Genomic DNA, 22,721 nt, shown 5'->3' with positions numbered 1-22,721 from the left:
ATTGGAATCATCCGTACCTTGATATACAGCAGATAGAACTGACGACATGGACGTTTTACACAATTCAATCTTGATCGTCAACGCTAAAGAGCTGACTGTAAACGCCCGCTACAAGATGAACAAACTTATCAAAATGCCATCCAAGTAAGGGATAACCGCTGCCGCTGATATCGACTTCGAGAATCATCATCGTCTCCTCTTCCTACCTTCGCACACTGCGGACCGTTTGACGGACGATGCACTGCAGGATATTAACGCTGGATCCTTCGATCTCATCTACGAGGGCCCGATCGGAAGAACACACAAATTCACACTCGTTCCAAACGTTGCAGCTTGATTTATATTGTACGTCATGTTTGTATTCCTTTCTAAATGATGTAATGCTTGAAAAAAAAAAAATTACATGCTTGTAAAAAAAAAAAAAAAATGAAAAAATAAACATGTTATTTTTTTTTAAATTTTTGCTTAAGATCGATCCAATTGCCTCACGGTTCCGTGCAGTAGTTCGTACGAATACTTCACAGGTGTGATCAGATTCACTTCGGCTCTAGTGTTGGCCGGGAAATTCTCTTTTACCACAACGGTCAACGTGATATCCACCGGAGCTGTTTTTAAACATTCACCTTGAACGCATTTGATGACAAAAATCGCGCGATCTTTGAAATGTTCATTCAATATAGCTGGCTCGCAGAGTTTTTCACCTTTCCAGTAGTCTCTTATAAAATCGGTGTAGTTCAGATAGGCGTGATGATGATTCATACTCGAGAAATCGTAGATCGTGTCAATTTGAGGAAACCGACGCTCACCGATTTGAACGCTGACCGAGCGCACATTTGTAGTGTCGAAAAGAGAGGAATCCTTCAGGTGATTGTCCCGTCGATCCGTTTGAAATACCAACACCACGAATTCGGGCTTGTGCCTGCTTGTTGTTCTTACGCTCCATTTGAACGTCTTGGTCGGAAAAATCCCCGGGATGTCGTGCGATTCCCAATTCATGTATCCGAAACTCATCTTATCGTTCTTCTTCATTTTGAGCAAGATTTATTTTTCCAGTTCCAATGGGAAATTGACGATAGGAATCGTCCAATAGATATCGATTATTTTAAATTTGATGGTGTAACCGTCCGCGGTCGCCGCGTCGGTGATATAATATGCGTTCTTATCCGTTCCACTGCGCACTAGGATCAACACTTGCGAGCATCTGACTAGAACGTCTTTGAAATGTACTGCGAAACCGCTGAATGAAGACAACGGTACGATAGCGGAGAAAGTTTGATCCGCCGTTGTGTAATCCCATTCGGCCCATGAAGAAGAGATGTCAAAAAACCCAGCAGTTGCGAGTCCCGCGGTTTCCGCTCTAGTGTATGTGAGATAATTTTTCACGGTCGATGTCACTCCGACAGACTGCATGCTATCGACTTCCGTCCCGTTCACTTTATACTGCATACGGTCGAACTTGTGCTGGATATAATTGTTAGCCAACTTGAATGGAGGTTTCGTAGCATCTGCGGCGGCTCCAGGATTTTTCTCGAGTTTCACTTCTACACGCACGAAGATCCTCGAATCTTGAGGCACGGTGATCAGTCCGTGGGTATCGGGGGTGAACCGGATCGAATCGTTGTTTCCACGCCGTTCGTCGACCGGACCGAAACGGATGTATTCGTATTCGATGATCTCTTGTCGCCAAGCTTCCATCTCGTTCTTATTTCGGATTTTTCACCACGAATCCGAGTTGTGTGAGAGCCCTCTTGGAATATTCGGTCAAAGTTTTCCTCCGCTGCTGCTGTTGCTGCTGCTGTTGTTGACAACTAGTTCGTGGATTATCAATACTATTATATGCAAGAGAATTTAGGAACGTATCGTTGTCGTCGTTCTGGATCCTTCGTTTACCCATAAGTGAGCGGTCTCACGTGCAGTCGCACTGTCACTTCTTCACCACCGAAATTGATCGCTCTTCCTTGTTGGTCTACTATATTAACGAGCAAACGTTGAATCATATCACCCAAGACGGGGTAGTAATGAATCGTCGACGGTTGCTCTACCATTTTGAATCCTGGTTCGGTATCGGGAGCAAATGCATAAATGTGATGTCCGCGCACCCCGTTCACGTATCCACCGTCGGCGATGCTACATTCGATGCATATCATGTTTACGGGCGAGATGTTGACGCGATAGTCAGCTTCGTGCCATTCGTCCGGTGCCAAGAGACGCTTTCCGAATCCGAGCACCTTACGTAAAGTGCCGGGTATACGGAAATCGATCCAGTACTTGGATTTGATGCTTACTTTAAGCGTAGCGTTGTTCGCTTTGAGTTTGATAGCTTCCGCTCCGCCTAGTTCTCCCTGCAAGTATTCTTGTATACCCTCGATCTCGTAGGCTCCGATCGGGAACGAAATTGCCGAGTAATTCTCTTCAGGGCTCTTGGAGTAGAAAAGCAGTCTGTTCGTTATGTCAATGTTCGGGATGGAATAATAAGTTACTAAACCCGTCAGACCGATCTCGCAAGGTCCGAACAACTCGAGAGGTCTACACTGAAAAAAAAAACTTGTCCTAAATTTAAGGAAACATGTATCCTTAAAAATTTTCCTAATTCCAACGCGGTGTTAGCTTGGAACCAGCCAACAGTTATCTCGATCCAAGGTAACAAAATTGGGTTGAGTTAAGAAAACCATGCTTTCTTGAACCACGTATACGTTTTCTTGAAACAGACTAACGGATACTTGAAACGGGAAAACTGTTTCCTTAAAATTAGGAAACGAGGGAATCGCTTCTGTGTCCTAAATTTAAGGATCCATGTGGTGTTGATCGAAGAACCCTGTTTCCTTAGAATTAGGAAACGGGGAGAAGCAAAGCCGTTTCCTGAATTGAAGAATCCATGGAGTGTCGTTTGAAGAGATCAGTTTCCTTAAAATTAGGAAACGGCATAGCATTTCCTGTTTCCTCAGTTTAAGGATCTATGTGATGTTGATCGAAGAAACCCATTTCCTTAAAATTACGAAACAAAAAAATTACCAAACGCCTACTGAGGAGGTGGATGCAACTTGCCGTACACCACCATGTATTCGGCGAGTTGCTCAAGAGGGGCCTTCCAAATATACCGTCGCTCCTTTGGCGGAAGGGCGCATCTACACTTTGAGATGATGAGCCCTTCCGTCCATATACCACCATGCTCTCTACGGATTACCTACGTGAAAATTTCGATGCACCCTTCCGCCCATGAGTGACATCACGCTCATAAAAAACGTAACGCTAAATTTCCAATTTTTGGACCCCCACTCACTTTTTCCCTCGTAACACTCTTGCGACGTAGGTCCCTTTTCTTTTACACGTAAAAACGGAACTGCGTAACTCTCTCCTTGACCCTTTCTCTCCCTTAGAGCGTTACATATTATTTGAACGGTCCTTTACAGAAATCCGACCGAACCGCTTGGATGGCGTTATTCGTAGGATCCACTCCACTCCAAACAAATTCAGTATGTTTAAATTTAATCAATTAATCTCTTGTTCGTAAAGGATTTACGCGTCGGAAAGGTGGAGGTTTTGATAAAACGGAATTTTTGTGCCTTATCAAAAATATTGTTTTCAGTCCAAAATGTTAGAATGCTTTCTACAAATGCACGGATCAGAGCCAAAGTTCCTTTAATATTTTTCGGTGAATTTTCTGATTCGACGAAAATTTCTTTAAATTTTCTATACAAAAGCGTGCGTCCGTTAATGTAGGTATAAATAAATAATGTGAAGCTTTTCAACATTTTACTGCAAGTACACTCTTTGAATCTGGTCGCAGCTTCGAACATTTTTAAGTGTCTTCAAAACCCAGAAAGCTTGACTCGGCCCGATATGTACTCATTAAAGTATTACCTATACATGCCTTTATCACCACATCTTTACCGCTACTCCGAGTACATTTTGAAAATTCCATAAAGATCATTTATCTTTTATGTGCCAATTTTATAGCCAGCATTAAATAATCTTAGATTATTTTGTCTATACATTATTGGAATTTTAAATTATATTTACTTTCAGTATGAGAAGCGGTTCTCACATGAGCCTCCTTGATTTACGCATTAACCTCAATGATATGGGCGTTAGATTGGATAATCGAATGAGTAATAATTTACCTTTGAGAGGCACGTATGAAAATCTGTCCTTTAACCAGACTTAAATAAAAAAATAATTTACTCCATGATCATACTAACCCCGAATGAAAAAGAAACGGGAATACGTTGGTTAATTTATGGCGGCGATGGTCCACGGTCTTTAAATAATATCTGAGAACCGGCTGATAAACAGAGAGAAAAGGGAAATATGTGGATATTTAATATATTTAAATTATAATTGAGGCAGTATTTGCTAAATAAACCCAAAAGCTATTGAACGGTAGCAGGTGGGCATCTGTGTAGCCAAAGAGATAGATGCGAATAGGTTTAACATAGCAAAATAACTCCTCATCGCTCGCGAGGGTAGGATGGCCGAATGGACTATGATGTCGGAATTTCACTCTTCCCAGGACAATGTCGAAGGTTACAGGATCAAATCTCAGCCAGGGCAAAACAGAGTTCTTCATCAGGATACCAGAGACAGCGCGAAGCGCGTCAACTACGTGAAGGAAATCATCCCCGACAGTACCAACAATAGGGGTATGCGCTTCAACGGGTATGGACACTAGGCGGGGCGCCGATTCTCATGGCAGCGACGCGACGCGGTGGGCCCGGCCGTTTCCTAATTTTAAGGAAACGCTTGCAGGTACTGTTTCCTTTTTTTTGAGGAAACGTTTCCTGAAAACAACACAACACGTACTTACTTTTAGGAAACTCTTCGCGCGACGGTGTTTCCTAATTTGAAGGAAACGTTTTCGTGCTTCAATGTAACAGGAGTTTTGGTTCAAAAAATCGCGTTTTCGTCGACCAAGGCAATACCGTTTTCTTCATTCAAGACTTCGTTTCTTGTCCACTTTTTTCAAGTATCCAATTTTCTTAGGTCAACACGGCGTCGCCTTGAATTTAGGAAACGTTTTTTTCAGTGTAGGTAGTGCAAACTCGAGTACGTTGCTCCTCCCCGTCAACATGAACGTGTGACATCTTTTCTGAGTTTCCATATTTGGTTTTGAATACTATATATTCCTGGTTTGTACGAGCCATTCTAAACATCGTTTCCCGCAGACGCTCGAGTTGAAATTTTGTTCGCTATCATAATTGTATCCTATTGTCGTCCTCGTCGTCGTCCACGTTGAGCTACCGAGTGAGCGTATAATGTATCGCATAATTTCAACCGGTGGTGGTAGATCACCGAAGCTGTCGTAGTACAATAGTACAATGCGTTACCGCTCTTTGAAATCCGGTATGCTGTCCAATGTGTACCGGGTCCATCGCTTCGGTCCAGATTGATGATACCAAACTCGGGACGTTTGGGTTTCTTGGTCGCCAATTCATCGATCATGAACACACCGCGGAAATGCGGGATTCGTAATTGTTCTGTCGCAGCGATCCTCAACTCAACATCCGTCATCGCTCGGCGCGGTAGCTCACGGATCAGTTTTAATTCATTCGGTAAGGTCTCAAGTAAAGTCCATAACCTTTACGGTACGGTCGCAAGTACAATCCTTCACCGGGGTGTATATTCTTCTTTCAAGATCCATCGATGACCGTCTTGATCATTTTCGCTACCGGTGTGATTGTTCGCGCGGCCATACCGATACTCGTCAGGAGATTCCTGACTCCGGCACCCGTCTTCGGGATAGTCAAGATTCGCTCCGCCGGTTTCTTCTTCATCCTCTTCTTCGACGCTCCGTCACCCATCTTTGGGAGAGCCAAGATTCGCTCGATCGTCCGCTCCACCGGTTTCGTCTTCTTCGACGCTCTCTTCTTCTTCTTAGGTTTCGGTTTTTTCGCTGCCACCGTCTTGTTTAGTCCCATTCCGAGTTTGGCTTTGAGTTTCATAGCGTTCGTTACGGCGTATGCTGCCGCTCTTTCACCCAACGATGAGTCGGACGCTTTCACACGTTCCCAAGCTCTGTCCGCAAGTATGAGATCGGCTTGGTTCCTCTCGGTGGTGTCTTTGGTCTTACTGTAAGCGATGTCTTGGGACTTGCTAGCTTCGTCGAGCGGATTTATACCCGGATCTCCGCGTTTCAATCGTTCTGCGAGGCGAGTGCCCGGTCCGCAGTACCTGTAGTCGCCCGGTAAGTGTAGTTCGAACGGTAGTGAATTTATCAACGAGTTTAACAGTCCACGTCCTCGATTGGTTTTGCTGCAAGTTGATGTTCTTCTCGGTGACATACTCTGACGAAAATGTCCATACTATTTATACGGAGAAGTAAAAAAATAACTGTCCGATAAAATAGGGAACGAATACGATGCGACTCGTCAAGCAAAGAAAGTCATTGCGAGTCCCGAACCTCGACAAACGGAAGAAGCAAAATGAAAACCGACGACAACGACAACGACGACGACACAGTGAACTGTTACCGGACAGTATCCGTTGCATTGTCGCCGGACCGTCCAACTGCGGTAAAACAAACGTGATGGTTTGCTTGCTACAACATCCGAAAGTATTGAAGTTCCGCAACGTTTACTTGTACTCCAAGACACCGTTCCAACCCAAGTACAAAGAACTGCGTCAGATATTCGATGGAATCGACGGTCTCGGATACAACGTCTATTCGGACACGGCCGAGATTGTTCCACCAAACGATGCCGCATCGGACTCGGTCTTTATTTTCGATGATGTCGCCTGTGACAAACAAAATGCGATGCGGGATTATTTTAGTATGGGAAGGCATAGCTCGGTCGATAGTTTCTACTTGTGTCAAACTTATTCTCGCATACCGAAACAATTGATTTGCGATAACGCTAACCTGCTCGTAGTTTTCAAACAGGACAATACAAACTTGCGACACATCTACGACGATCACGACAACACAGATTTCACCTCCGAAGATTTCAGACACATCTGCTCGGTGCGCTGGCAGGATAAGTACGGGTTTTTAGTCATCGATAAAGATAGTAATAAGAACGAGGGAAGGTACCGGAAAGGTTTCGATACTTATATTCTACAAGATGGATAACTTATCGTTGTCGACGATCGTTCAGAAATACGGTAGTATCGATAAAATCCGTCAGGATATCAAACGGAAGTTAAATACCATTCGCACCGGAGAGGCGGATGCTCAGGTGACGTTGAAGAAAGTTTTCAAACCGTTGACAAATCCGCTCGCAGCGTTGCAGAGAACTGTCTCGTCGTCAACACCCGCACTTGTTGGTGCTCCTCAGGAAAAGAAAACCAAGATCGAACCTTCAAAATCGGAAACGAAAGATAAAACAATGTTTGTTGATAGTTTATTTGCTTCGTTCGGATCACCGAAAAATACGAACAATGATGATGATGATGATAACAACTCAAACGAGTAGGAGGATGATGATGATGATGATGAATCGTTCCAAGACGCAACGGATAAAGAACAAACAACGGGTCGCTCGGAAGACGACGACGTCGATTCTCGAGACACAATCACTGCCCCGAACGTACAATTCTACTTAGACTATCTGGAAAAACATCCGAAACAATCCGATCCCGCGTATGGTGTGCGGAAAGCGATCAACGGAAACTTTCTCATCGGAAACCGAACCATAAGTTTCGATTCGGACGGACGACTAATCTTGGACGGTAGCGATGAGGTGTTCGAACCGACACCCGGGTTCTTGGAGCTCCTTTTTTAGAAACATCCGCGTAATTACACAGCAGATGATCGCGCTAAATTCCAACGAGTAGTTACGCTCACCAATGCGCATCGGAGAGATCATCATCCACACGGTAGACCCAACTCGAACCGCAGTCAAAAATACCGCGATCTCATCAAACCTTTGTTCGCTACATCGACTCCGAGATCAACGAGGAAGTCATCGCGTAAAAAACTGAAGAAAGGCTCCGGTAGCAAAATTCATCGTGCGAAACGGGAACTCGTCTATTGGGACGATCCGAACGAATTGGTCTAACGTCTCGTTTTACTTGTAGCTTCGAAACAAGCTGGTCACACCGATCACGATCGTGAAATTCTGAGTATCGTCGAAGAGCTTCGCGAAGCGGATTACATCCACTAAATATAGGTTCCACACAAAAAAAAAAAATGAGTCACACCGTCCGGTTTGGAAGATCGAAAGGGACTTACGTTCGCAACACGAAGCAAGGTCTCAAAGGTGACGGTTTCTTACTGGATCCCGACGGGAATTATATCGTATCGAACAAACGGATTCGTCAAGTGCAAGATCCCGAAAGCGATGAGGATGCGGTGAACAAACAATGGTCCGAACGGAAGTGGAAGGAAGCTATGGAATGAGGTCAACACTGTCTGGAGCGTATCCACCAGCTTCAACAATCTTACAATCGTCTGGTTAAAATAGTAGCATCGAAACAGCATTTGAATCGAGAGAGCGGACGGCGACGACGTCGACGGTAATTATCATGTCGGCAGAAAAACGTGGGATCGTCGAGGAGCTACATAAACCTGCACGACTAAACTATCCGCGTCGTAAAGTACAGATTCTCCGATTGTTCGATTTATGGCAAGCCGATCTCGTCGAGATGCAACCGTACGCCTCGGTCAACAAAGGATACAGATATCTCCTCACCGTCATCGAAAAAGGCGTGGGCCGAACCGCTCAAATCAAAAACGGCCACGGATGTCACTTATGCTCTGCAACGCGTTCTCAAAGCAGCCGGAAAGTCACCGAAACATTTACAAGTCGCTATGGGCTCGGAATTCTACAACTCCAAATGTCAAGCATTGATGAAGCGTCACAAGATTAATATGTACAGCTCGTACTCGACAACCAAAGCCTCTATTGTGGAGCGATTCAACCGAACGCTCAAAACGAAGATGTGGAAAGAGTGCAGTGCGCAAGGATCGTACAAGTGGGTAGATCTATTACCGAAACTCATCCGTGAAAATAACGGGAGCGTTCATCGCACCATCGGGATGAAACCAATCGATGCTACTGAAAATGATGTACCGATGATCCTGCAAAAGCTTCGTGGGCCGCCGCTGAGTAAAATTGAAAAGAGACGTCTAGCGTCTGGCCAGACGAAAACTGAATGTCGGTGATCACGTCCGGATCTCGAGACTCAAAGCCATGTTCGAAAAAGGATACACACCGAATTGGAGCACGGAAATTTTCAAGATTGTCAGCGTCAATCCGACCGTTCCGATCGCGTACGATCTGAAAGACGCGCACGATACGATCATCAAAGGAAAATTCTACCGCGAAGAACACCAACCCACCAACTATAAGGATACGTTCCTGGTGGAGAAAATTCTGCGTCGCAAGAAAAACCAGGCCTTTGTCGAATGGTTGGGTCTGGGCGCGAGTCACAACAGTTGGATCGATAGTAAGGATTTCGTATAAATAGTATGCAACGCGAACTGTTTTAAACTGTAACTGTAAATACCCAAAAAAATTTTTGATTCATCAATCTGAACATTGCAATACCCAATCCCAGTTGCTCATCGCAAAACATAAGGTTCCGATACGCATCTCCAAGCGCTAAAAAATGTAAATTCCCGAATCAGACCCTACTCTCCAGTCTCCGATACCAGGCCCATACTGTAGGATATGGTCCATCGTGGATGCCGTGAAAATTTTACAAGTTCGAAATCTCGGAAACGAAAAGTCGTATCAAAATTCGGTCAGTACAGTTTTCCGATCTTCGATAGTGGAAAAGAATCGCATCCGTCCGCGGCGGATCGGACGAGGGTAATTTTCAGAAAATGTTTCAATTTCCCGGATCAGACCCTACTCTCCAGTATCCGATACCAGATCCATACTGTAAGATACGGTCTTCCGAAACCGAAAACTTTTACAAATCCGAAAATCCGTATTTTTTCCACAATCTGGCAACATTGTATCGAAAAATTAACCAATTTCTCGCCCCATCTGGCAACACTGTAAAATGCGATATTGCAAAATTTCACCAATAAATAAATCATTTATTTAAGTGCACCGTGCGGCAACGCTGCTGCGCCGTCTTGAAAAATACACCATTGCATAACCCCATTATTGAAGGGGCAACATGCAATAGTTTCACTTTTACAGCGTTGCCATATTGAACAATAATCCCTATACAACACTGTAATTTAATTCGTATTTTTCTGCACCATCATGCAACGCTGTTGGATTTTTTACCTGGTCATCTATACTATAAGCTCCAAGACCTCCTAATTTTGCGAAACTGGTGACGCTTAGTTCCATCGTTCTACTGGGCCGATTTTCATGATTTTTGCGGCTATCGACGGGCAATTGTCTCTAGATAAGCCAATTCTTTTCAGATTTTCAAAATATGGCCCAGGTTTTTTTATATTACGTGGTAAAGTTGCGAATTCTCCCATTTAAACAATGTAAATTTATACTTTTTGTCATAGTTCGTTTGAGCGTTCTACCGGGCCGATTTCCATGATTTTTGCGTAGATCGACAGGTAATTGGCCCTAGATGAGCCCGCTCTAATTAGATTTTGGAAATAGGACCCAGGTTTTTTTAAAATCACGTTATAAAAGTGAGTGAATTTACAGAATGCTCCGGGACTGCTACCGCTATGCGCGGGAGGATGCGCAGTGGTCGAAGAGGTTGCGCAGTGGATGTGTAGCCTGCGCATCAGCTCTATACTTATCTACACAAGATTCGCACCTCCTCCCTCAAGACGAGCGGTGGCCGAGTCGTCTAAGACGTCGAATGCGTCCACTTAGACTACGATGTGGGTTCGATTCCCGACTTTTGATATACTTAATTATTACCTGATTATCATTGTTCGTTGTTTTACTGCAATACTTCATCAAGCAGTCATTCTAAAACGCTTTCTTTTGACTTCAAAAAATTATTTTTTTCTTTATTCATCAAAACCAAAAATTATTTCATTCTACAAGTAAAGTATACATCATATCGTAATTTTTTAGGGGGAAAATAAACCTAACACTGATAGGAGGGTAAAAATAGGGCCGCGAAGCGGCCCATTGATGGCGCGGAGCGCCTTCAGGGGGTTGGGCCGCGTAGCGGCCAGGGGGCGTACCCCCTAGTATTCCCAGATTCATACTACTGAGATCAAACTAAAGCTTCTGATAAAGAATTGTAAGCATGAAACCCTTTTTTCAGTTTTTAAATGATCAAAATCCGCCAACAATAGGTTTAAAACACTAATTCCAGAAATGCGTATCTCGTGATAAAGTGTAAATTCCTACTGCCGAAAACGCGAATCTCGGCATTTCGGCCGTATTTTCTAACAGCGCGAGAAATTATTCAAATTATTGATGAAGTCTGAAAAAGCATCTTATTCTTGCTATCCTCAAGAATTATTACCCTTCTACTGACAATAAGGAGGAATGTAGACAGTGTTTTTACTCTCCTGAAAAATCGTGTTTTCCGAGATACGCACTTCTGCACTTTCACCATCGACATGCAACATCTCCATTTCAAGCTAACAAGTTCACTAACTTGTTCCCTCTCGAAAGAATAACATGGGAGGTCACAATGGAGGTACTTAGTGTAGCACTTTAGTCATGGATATAAAAATAATTTATATCACTCTATCTGGCATATAAACTGGTTACAAGTGAGTCGTTTGCTCTAATAAAATTTTTAAAACAAACGATAACTTGGGGTGGGGGAGGAGGTTGGGTGCCAACAATGAATAAATTAATTATTAAAAATCGAAGAGATCGGAGAGAAACCTTTACTGTAAAATAAGGGTGAAAGAAAACCTTATCATAAGATTCTAATAAACCCGCAAAGAGAGTTATTAGATCCACACTCACGGAGAAGAATGGGATGAAGCATACAGAGTACCTATAATATTTGTTATGACGGGCCGTCAGTGACTATTCTCACTTCTCAGCTACCAAAAGTACCTACTCATTTTTGCGAGATAAAAAGAAAAAAAGAAGAAGAAAACAAATCAAAATTATCTTTAAAAAAAAATTGAAAATTTCAGAGCTGTCTAGCCAAGCTTTCAGTGTACTTTAAATGCTATTTTGGTGATTTTATTTTTACGAAACCAATGTGAAATAATGATTCACAGGAATATTAGGAAAATATTACCTCCTTGAGCCTATTATAGCTGACATCGAGCTCATATAAATTGACAAGGTGAGCAAATGGCGCGTGGCTGAGGGAGACAAGGGAGTTGTGTGACATGTTGACTATCTCTAGGGCTGGATTTCCCAAAAAAGCTCCAGAGTCGGCGAGGGCAAGAGTGTTATAACTCAAATCCACCCGTCTAAGAGATGGTAGATTCGCCATGACCCGCCTATCTATACGCCTGATTCGGTTGTGGGACAGATCTACACCCTAGAAAATAGAAAAGCATGTTATTAGTAGGTTCTTAGCAGGCATGGAGTTCACGGAAGCAGCTGCAAAGAGGCTGAATTTTATAGTCCTTAGGGAAATTCGTAACCTAACAATTACAAACCAAGGGAAAAGAACTAGCAAGAAAATAAATTCGGCAATGTGTAATGTCTATCCTGTTTAATGGAGAAGAAATATCATCAAAGCTATCCTGTTGAAAATCCCCTCGGCAATGACATGTGATCACATGCGCTCCCAGGGGAGTGACATGTGATCACATGTGCTCCCTGGGAAATGACACGACATCACATGTGCTCCCCTAGGGAATGGACAGGGGAGCCCGTGTGCTCCCCTGGGGGCTATACTCTGTCTCACGAACGACGATCCTTGGAAAATATAAGGTAAGTAGTCAAAAAACCCGTAAATGACACCACTGGAGACCGTTCGAGGAGAGAGGCAGCCAGGACAATGCGCAGGTACCTCGCGGCCGGGCTTTGGGTTTACGAGACTAAGTCAGTCAGAATTTGTTTTTCTTCAATTTTATAGAAAAATCATGTTTTAAGTGCGTCAACTGTTGCAGCATAAAAATATAAGCAAGGTGATGTATAATTATAAAAAATGGAGCAATTTTTACGATTTTGGCATCTCAAGATGGCACGGATCATTGTCGGATCTTGAGATGCCAAAATCGTCAAATTTGCTCCAATTCAGATAATTTTACGTCACCTTGCTTGGATTTTCATGCTGCGTCGTTTGATGCTGTTAAAAGTCCATTTTCTCTAAAATTAAAAAAAATAGTACTCCTACTAATACGGGTTGCTCAACGGGAGAAGAATTATGTCACGGGCCTGCCGACGGGTTCATCTCTTAACGGGCAAGTGACAAGAGGTCCAAGCACCAAAAGGCTCCGCGAGTCTCTTCGTTGAAATGCCTCGTCCAGGTCATTAGCGGTGTTGCCGTCGACTGCAAAAATGACCGTCGGGCCAGGGATCGTCGTTCGTGAGACAGAGTATAACATGTGACGGTGACGCGTGCACTCCCCTGGGAGCGGAAATGTGACCCATTTGATTCCATGGGAGTGTACATGTGACCCATATCGACGGTGAAACTACCAAACCACGTATCTCGGTTTGCGACGTCGCAGACTTCCTGTCATACTTTATTTTTTAAATGAAAAAGTACTTAACATCCAGTCTTGAAAATTTCTGTGATTTTTCCTCTTTGTGCGGAGAAAATTCCGTGAAAATTTCAAGGAATGATATTGATTTGGTCTACTTCAAAAAAATAAAATGTGAGCGTAGATTTTTAAACACCGCAAACGAGATACGTGGTTTGGTAGTTTCACCGTCGATATGTGCTCTCGTGGGACCTCTCACGGTGTCTCGAAGATCATCATAGAATTTCAGGGGAGATGCCACGGGCACATACTCATGTGACTGCAGCTCATTATGTATACATTAGAGCATCACAGAACTATATGTCATGGGAAATGCATACAGAGTCCTACAATGTCCTGCAAAGGTATCACCAAACTTGGGAACGGATACAGTGCGATAAAACACTGCGTCTTTATCTAATTACGATTCTTTACAAGTTATACCCTGATAAAAATTTCTCCTCGGAATGAACACGAGATGAGAGATCACATGTGCTCCCCTGAGGAATAGCCAGGAAAGTCCCTGTACTCCCAAAAGAATGACAGGGGATCTCTTGTGCTCCGAAGGGAGTGAACAGGGGGTCCCGTGTGCACCCAAGGGAGTCTGGAGATCTCCAGTCCCGTCCCTCCGTCCCCGCGCGCCCCGTAGCTTTAAGGTTCAATTGGCGGACTTCCGGCTTCTCGGCTGTTGTTTTATATTTTATTTATTTTCAAACTATTTTATTTTTATATGGATTTTTTTATTTATTGATTTACTTTCATATATTTTCAGATGCCTTAAAGCCTAAAGATGTTTTGGTACCGAATAAATTCGATATACTACAACTATTTTATTTAAATACTTTAACATATTTTATGTTATTTATTTATAACAACATATTTAATTTTGGTTATTAATTGTTTGTTTAAATCTACTCCATGCTATTTAATTTATTTATTTATTTAAATCTATTAAATTTTGTTTTATTCATTTATTTATTTTAGTCTATTTTATTTATTTATCTATTTATCGCTTATGTATTTATCTATTTATCTATTTGGGTCAATCTATTTTATTTGTTTTTGTTCTTTTATTTTTTTTATTTTGTATTTACTTTAAAAAATCTATTTCGTTTTATTTATGTTAATTTATATCGTATATTTATACATTTTTACATTTTATTTTACTTAGTCCCATTCCTGTATTTTACTTCACACACACACACACCCTCACACACACACACCCTCACCCTCACACACACACACACACCCTCACTCACATACACACACACACACACACACACCCACCTCCTCAAACACACACACAAATATATACATATAAGATGACACAATAAAATGTGGGATAAAAGCTGTAAACACATATTAAAATACGGTACGTTTCGGGGCGAAACAATCAATCCCTTCCTCAGCAACCCCTTCCCCTTCATTTTTATATACATATATATAAAAAGTCTATAGTTGTACCTGGATTCCCACGATGTGAAAATTGACTGGGATGTCGATTGCAGCGGCCTTTTTTTACTTGAAGGTAGCTCTTTTGAATGTTTTTTGACCTTAGTCACCCTCCATGGGTGTCCATTATATATATTTCTCTACGTAATTTTCATATCTGGCCATGAAAATAGCACCCTATGAATTTTAAAAGGCCTAACGGTCCATTGTTGCCAATTTTTACCGATTTTTAGGGGTTTTTTCAAGTTTAAATGTATAAAACTTAATCTAATCTAAAAATCGTGTATACATTTCGTGTGTATATATATATACAGAGAGAGTTTCCTCAAGTAAGAGTTATTGCAACTTGAGCTTATATGGAGTAAGCGTCGTTGCACCATGACGGAGTCGTTGCACCATGGGGGAATAGTTGCACCATTTAGCTTCCCAGAGTGGGAGAACTTGCACCCAGGGGCCGATTGTACTGCAGTGCCCTCTATATTAATTTTAAAGTGTTCCAGAGTTGTCCCAGAATTGCCTGCAGACTAAAGTACGATATTTTCTAGTGGTGGGCAATTTTTCATTTGCAAAAATCCGAGGTAAATCGGTCCAATAGTTGCCGAGATTGAAGCAGGATAAACGGTCTGGCGGCAAAGACGAAAGTATTTTGTTACTAATTCGAGGTAAATTTTGCAACGTCGGTTTCGCAAATCAAAAAACCGAGGGGTGTTGGTGCATTTAGAGACGTACAGCTTTCATTTGCGAGAATCCGAGGTAAATTGGTCCAAAAGTTGCCGAGATTGAAGGAGGATAAACGGTCTGGCGGCAAAGACGAAAGTATTTTGTTACCAATTCGAGGTAAATTTTGCAACGTCGGTTGCGCAAATTGAAAAAACCGAGGGGTGTTGCTACATTTAGAGACTAAGAGCTTAATGTTAAAAAGCCTACGCTAAAACTGTGCACTCGGAGTCTTCCGACGCGCCTCATTTACATGTTTGTGAGTTTTTCAATTTTCAAAAATGTTAAGTTCTTAGGCCCCCCCCCCTCCAATTAGGCATACTGGAGTTCAAAATTTTCAGTAACCATTTTAGCCACGTAAAAGACGTTGTTTGGCTGAATTTTTTGACATGTCGCACTAATATAGTAGGGTTAGCTGTGATTTTTCAAAATTTTGGGGCATCAAGCCCCTCGGGGGCAGTCAATTGCGAAAATCATTTGTAACCATCTTACCTGTGCAACTACGTCCGGTGAGTCCTTGGACACGCCTCACTTACACGTTTTTGAATTTTTCGATTTTCAAAAATATTGAGCCCTTAGCCCGCCCCCCCCCCTCCCATTAGGGACACTGGAGTTCAAAATTTTCAGTGACCATTTTAGCCACGTTAAAGCCGTTGTTTGGCTGAATATTTTGACATGTCACACTTATATAGTAGGTTTAGCTATGCTTTTTCAAAATATTTAGCTTTTAAGCCCCTTGGGGTTAATTAATTTCAAAAATTATGTGTAACCTCGTAAACCACTGGAAATCGCTCGGAACTATGAGTTTTGTTTACATACCTCACATTAGCACTTCATTGTATTTCCAATTTCCAAATTTTTTAGATCTTACGGACCCCCCCCCCCCCCCCCCCCCTCGGTTCACTTTGGGCCGATAAAGGGCCGATGTAAGCATTTGAAAGAACATGAGGGAATTGAATCACGTTACAAAAAATAAAAAAATAAATAAGTAAAAATAGATACATAAAAAAATAAATAAGTAAAAAAAATAAATAAGTAAAAAATAGATAGGTAAAAAAAATAAATAAAATAGATAAATAAAAGAATAAATACCTACCTAAGTAAAAATAAAAAAATAAAAAAAAATAAAAAATAAAATTGCCCACCACTAGAAAATATCGTACTTTAGTCTGCAGGCAATTCTGGGACAACTCTGGAACACTTTAAAATTAATATAGAGGGCACTGCAGTACAATCGGCCCCTGGGTGCAAGTTCTCCTACTCTGGGAAGCTAAATGGTGCAACTATTCCCCCATGGTGCAACGACTCCGTCATGGTGCAACGACGCTTACTGCATATGCGCTCAAGTTGCAATAACTCTTACTTGAGGAATATATATATATATATATATATATATATATATATATATATATATATATATATATATATATATATATATATATATATATATATATATAAGTTATTATATATATAACTTTTCCCTGCGTTGCCAAATCGTCCTGAAGTGATTTTCCCCGAAAGTTTGGCAACGTAGGGAAATGATATGAAGCACATTTTATATATATACATATTTATTTTTTACGTTCTTTCCGAAGGTGTACACGATTTTTAGATTAAATTAAGTTTTACACATTTAAACTTGAAAAAACCCCTAAATATCGGTGACAATTGGCAACAATGGACCGTTAGGCCTTTTAAAATTCATAGGGTGTCATTTTTATGGCCAGATATGAAAATTACGTAGAGAAATATATATAGTACACACCCATGGAGGGTGACTAAGGTCAATAAACATTAAAAAGAGCTACCTTCAAGTAAAAAAAAGCCGCTGAAAGCGACATCCCAGTCAATTTTCTAATCGTGGGAATCTAGGTACAACTTTACTTCTTTGATATGTTGCATATATGGTTAAGAGCTGTTACGTACTATCGCCGAATTTAGTTTCACGCATAGGCCGCTCCAAATCAAATGTAAACTGTGCGACGAGGCGCAGCGCGGCGTGGCGCGTTTCGGAGATATCGGGTGCTGACTAGACCTATCTCATCTCATGCCAACGAGGAAAACGGAGGCACATGAACAATTGACAAATCTGCTACTTTTTCAAGAAAATATCCCTCAGACAAGCATCTATAGGTGCAAACCCATAGTAGACAGCGCAACACCGCGGTCACTCGAAAATAGAGCTAACATTTCATGAGGTGCAACTGATTTTTTCTTCTAGACGCCGCGCCGCGCCGTGCCGGTAGGTTACATGGAGTTCTTTGGGGTAAAGGCGTATGCGCGCATCCGCCCTTTTTCGGGAGAACGCGATTTCTGAAACTGGATTCTTCCTAGTTTCAGGAAATATACAAAGTGTATTAAAAAGTCCTGCCCCCCCCCCCTTTACACAACGATCCACATTATCCTGTACGGATCATAGGGGAATGTAGTCACAATGTTCCATTTTTGCAAGTATAGGTACTCTCAAAGACTTGTTCTTTCAAACTCATTAAATTTCGTGCGAAGATATTGGCTAGTACCAGCGCTATACACTTCTGAACTTTCAAATGCAATTTTCGTGGAACTACTTTTTTGAGCACACACCCTCTTGTTCCAAAGGACTCCTTAATTCAGGATATACTTCTTCGCGCAGGCAGTTTGAAAATGACACAAAACTGGTCCGCTGTTGAATATGAAAGATTACACAAGTATGCAGCGAAAAAAAATTACTGCTTCAATAGCGAATTCTCGTGTAAAATTCAGCCCTGGGTCCAAGTATGACCTCAGTTTGTCCTTGTCTCTGCCATTTACCAGGCGGATTGGGATTATTTAAAAATGAATTTTCCTAGGAAAATTTGAATTTCTGGAAATCGATGCATGATCAAGATAAACCGAAGTAATTCTTGAATTTAGGAGCCAAAGATACATAGACACTAGCCAGACATGTATCGCATACAGCATGTCCTAAAAACATGCCTCTCTTTTTCTGATAACGAGGTTTTCCGGTCAAAATGGCATTATATACCCACGAATCCTGTATAAAACTGGTCCGTTGTTTTAAGTCCGGAAGGACAGAAAATCATTTTATTCAAATAGCTGTAATTTGGCTACTATATCTTATTTTTTGCCTCTGACCCCGAATCGACCTTTGTTTTTTCCACAACCCACTTACTTTCAGAAAGATCGAGTTTGCAACAAAAACAACCCTTATTCAGATGCCAAAAATACGCATTTGTATAAACATTCGGATTTCCAAAATATTGGTCAGAGGTATATGTAAAAAAAGAGAAAAAAACACGGCCATTCTCTGATTTAGCAGCAAAAATATAGTTAGTGGAAGGCCCTCCATTGGGGACCTAGATAAAATAATTTTTCCGTTCTTTCGGACGAAAAACAAAAGGATGCGTTCCACGTGGGGGTGTGGGTTGCGTTCCACAAGCGCATTATGTCATTTGACTGGAAAAACATTGTCATTTGACAAAGAGAGAGACATTCGTTGGACATGCAATGCCTGTATCCTTTTGTATTTTCAGTTACTCGATCCAAAAATTACCTCATTCATTTCTATCGGACACGAGTTCCCTCGTAAAATTTAACATTCCTCGCATGGACGGACTGGCTCACATCTAAGAGCGTGGACCCTTGGCCGTTTGAGTGGGTGTCGTATGATATATCCCGGGGGATGCACCCCAGAGAAAAAAATTCAAAATTGAACGTGTTAAAGTGACCGATAGACTTGTGGAACAAAAAAAAGAGAACAAATCACAGCTACTAGACGCATCCAAGCTCCGTTATTTCTAGAGAAACCGAGGCAGATTTGACCACCTAAAATACTGCATTTAAACACTAAGAGTCTGAAAATGATGAACCCAAGGAAAAATATCACCTGGAAAGATCTTTTTAGCTTCCTCGATTGGAAAATGAAACATGCAATCTAGTGAGTACAAGGTGAAATTTTGAAGGAGAGAGAGAGAAAAAAAGAGTGTTGAGTCTAGGAAAGGACAAGGTGTTCAGTAAGGCAAGTAAAAAAAGAGAGATAGGACCAAACCAATTAAATTCATCAGGTATCCACAGCAGGAAGACCCATTCAGCAATAATTTTGTTGGAAATGAGAATGATTTCAGACGTGACCGAACAATTGGAGCCTAACTTTGTGAGATAGCATAACCAAATTTCATTGAAATTCACAGACTGAATGGCCTATTTTGGATCCAATGTTGAATCCTGACTTTTAGCGAGGAAGGTGCAGTCATTTTAATGATATTTTTATTAACCCTTAAATGCTGAAGCCGGGTCAAATTGCGAGGCTTCCTAACAAAACCTGCCCCGCAGATTGGATGGGGCCGGTTCACGCGAGCTTTAGATGTTGGTCTGCAAATCATTCCAAAAAAGAATCGAGTATCAACACAGTCGAAGAAAGGAGGGACGTATTTGGGCCTCTTTTTAAACTTTTCTCCCGAATCTGAGCGACACCTCATTGGCAGCACATAGCGGAGCATTGCAAGCTCATGCCCCGGGTCATTGCGCCTTCAATTTTGCAGATGCAACACGGACATCCATCAAGCACGAATAGTCGTATCTCTGCGCCGTCATCAACGCGAGTCCTTTCCCTTGCTCCATTTCCTTATTGTGTTGGTTTCGTTTGTCTCACTTGTAGTGGTGCTTCAAAGGCTACGTGAGCAACACAGCCGAAGGTAGGAAAAACGTAATCCGGCCTCGCTATTTAACTTTTCTCCCGGATCTGACTAACAGCCTAGAAAAGAGCATATTGCGAATTCACGCCTCACGACTCACGCCATCGCGCTTTTAATTTTTCATGTGCAATGGACATCCATCTAGCAAAAATAGTTGTATCGCGTGTAGATGCCTCTTATTTTTGAAATTTGATATGAGTTAATGTTAAGGTTTCATCATAATTTTTTTTCTCCTCTTATTTTGCTATCCGTCACAGGGGTGTATACTCGACGCGCCGTGGGAGCGTATCTACCAGTGGCAGGTCGGCCTTAGGGCCTATCTGGGCCTGGTTCCTCGAAACGGCCCGTTTGTAAGGAAAACTTTGGTTTTCTTAAAAGTGTTGGAGAGAAACTATGGTCCAAATTGAACTCAGCGCTAAATTGCATTGGGATTAACCATAAAATTCCTGACGTTTGTTCAGAGGAAGAAAAAGAAGAAAACTCATTTGCACTCCTGAGTCATGCAAGACAGACAGCTTTGAGTCCATCTGCGTTTCATTTTTTACGATACGGAAACCGTCTACTTATTCTGGTAGTAGCTACAAAATATTTGAAAAATGTATTTTTAGCGCCTAATTTTGAATGTATTGTAATCTTTGAATTGTTTTCTCATTTCCGATCTGCGAGGAGTGAAACCTTCGTCATGGCATCGCATAAGTGAAAACTATTTGAACGGGGGACCTGCATGTCATTTTTTAATACTAGTTTATCTGTTTTAAGTTGTTTGTTCTAGTTGTTAAATTCCATGTCTGGAGACTCGTAAAAGGACTTCACTCGAAAATAAATTCTTCACCTTTTCTCAATGACACCAAAAGAAATGGTGGGAGGAAAGAAACAGCCCTAAGAAAGTTCTGAAAAATGCGATTAGTTTTAGAATTTTCAGGCCCGAACAAGAAACTAAGCGTTTTCTTACCTTTCTGGAATCTCTCTTGATTCATTTTTTGGATTGAAGAAAAGGATTCGTTACTAAGTTAGCGACTTTACAGCCTTCCTGCCATTTTCTCAAAAACAAAATTCGACGTAATTTTTATATTTTAGGAAGTATCTATGAAAAGCGCAGACGATGATAGAAACTTGTTTACCTAAACTGGAAAAAAGTCTCTTGGATCCGGAGTCCAGACTCTTAAAAAATACTCTCGAAACAATCGGCTTTTTGCTTGAACAAAAAAGAAATCCGCTTGAATTACCTAAGAGGCTGGGCTTTCGTTTCAAAGAAAAATCCTATTGAATCAAGAGTATTTTTCTTGTCCAATCTTTTAAGAGTCTGGACTTTGGATCCAAGATACATTTTTTCCATCCGAGGTAAAAATTAAATAAGACTGAACATTTTGAAACCTCGCAACCGAGAGACATCGATTTCAAGTTTGCTACTCCGCTTTGATGACAAGTGAGAAAAACTATGGATTAAATGGAAACATTCACCCAATAGCGCCATTTTGTGAAGATAGGTGGGTGAAAAAATGATCTACTGGACTGAATGACACTATATTTCTACTTGCTGGATATGTTTTTAATGCGGGGCAAAGGTGATATTAAAAAACTGTTTATGATATTACTATATTAACTTCCCGCAGAATTGCAGGAATATTTCATGCAGGAGTCTTTCGATAAAATGGAGAAGAATGGGTGGTAAAACTAAAACGGTCATCAAAAGGCCTTATTCAAAAGCGGCCATCTCCAACCTCGCCCTGATCTTCGAAATACTTTCAGGGTCGATAGAGGATCACTTTCCGAGTCCAAAACACCGACGATTTTTTAAATTAAACAAGTACGGATAGAGGGAAAGGGGTTCAAAGATAAATATTTCAACTCGCATATCTCCTGAAAGGTTTGTCGTAAAGAGATGATCTTAGTCTCAAAATATAGAGGAAACCACCAGCTTTCAGACAATGGTGACAAAATTTGTCCATTTTGAAAATGTCATCCATTGCTGTCACGTTGCCGTAGTTCAAATCTTCAATTTTTAGCTGGGGCGATACCTTTGTAGGTCACTCCTAGATAAAATCATTCGTCAAAAATGACAAGATCAGGATAAATGATTAATATGCAATGGATACAGGGAAATCAAAGTTTTCGATCATAAAAAATTTATGTTTACCTTCAACGGTTCGCTGGGTAGAAATAAGAGGAAAAAATAGGAATTGCTAATAAAAGCGTATACCATTTGAGCTTTTTAAATTTAAGTCCATCCTAGAGAAACGATTTGAAAAAGAGTCATGATTATTTGTTGATGCAGCGAGCGTCAGCTGAGTCCTATAACATTCATATGTCTTGATATTTTGTTCTTTTTTAATAATTTTCTTCGGGAATGAGCTATAATGGAGTATAAAAATGCACAACCTTGCAATTCGTGATTG

The 22,721-nt window shown here is 41.3% G+C and overlaps 1 protein-coding gene across 4 annotated transcripts in view; it reads right to left on the bottom strand.

The window, feature by feature from the left end:
* The window catches only part of LOC140226047 (protein artichoke-like), a 208,192-nt gene that overhangs the window by 29,928 nt on the left and 155,543 nt on the right, over nucleotides 1-22,721 (bottom strand). For all 4 annotated transcript variants that reach the window (XM_072306442.1, XM_072306444.1, XM_072306443.1 and 1 more), the window contains one exon: nucleotides 12,082-12,330. In XM_072306442.1, coding sequence (XP_072162543.1) covers nucleotides 12,082-12,330 — 249 coding nt within the window. The remainder of the gene's footprint in view (nucleotides 1-12,081; nucleotides 12,331-22,721) is intronic.

Source organism: Bemisia tabaci, chromosome 1 (assembly GCF_918797505.1).
Source record: "Bemisia tabaci chromosome 1, PGI_BMITA_v3".
Classification (NCBI taxonomy): domain Eukaryota; kingdom Metazoa; phylum Arthropoda; class Insecta; order Hemiptera; family Aleyrodidae; genus Bemisia; species Bemisia tabaci.
This window is presented reverse-complemented; position numbering and strand designations above follow the sequence as displayed.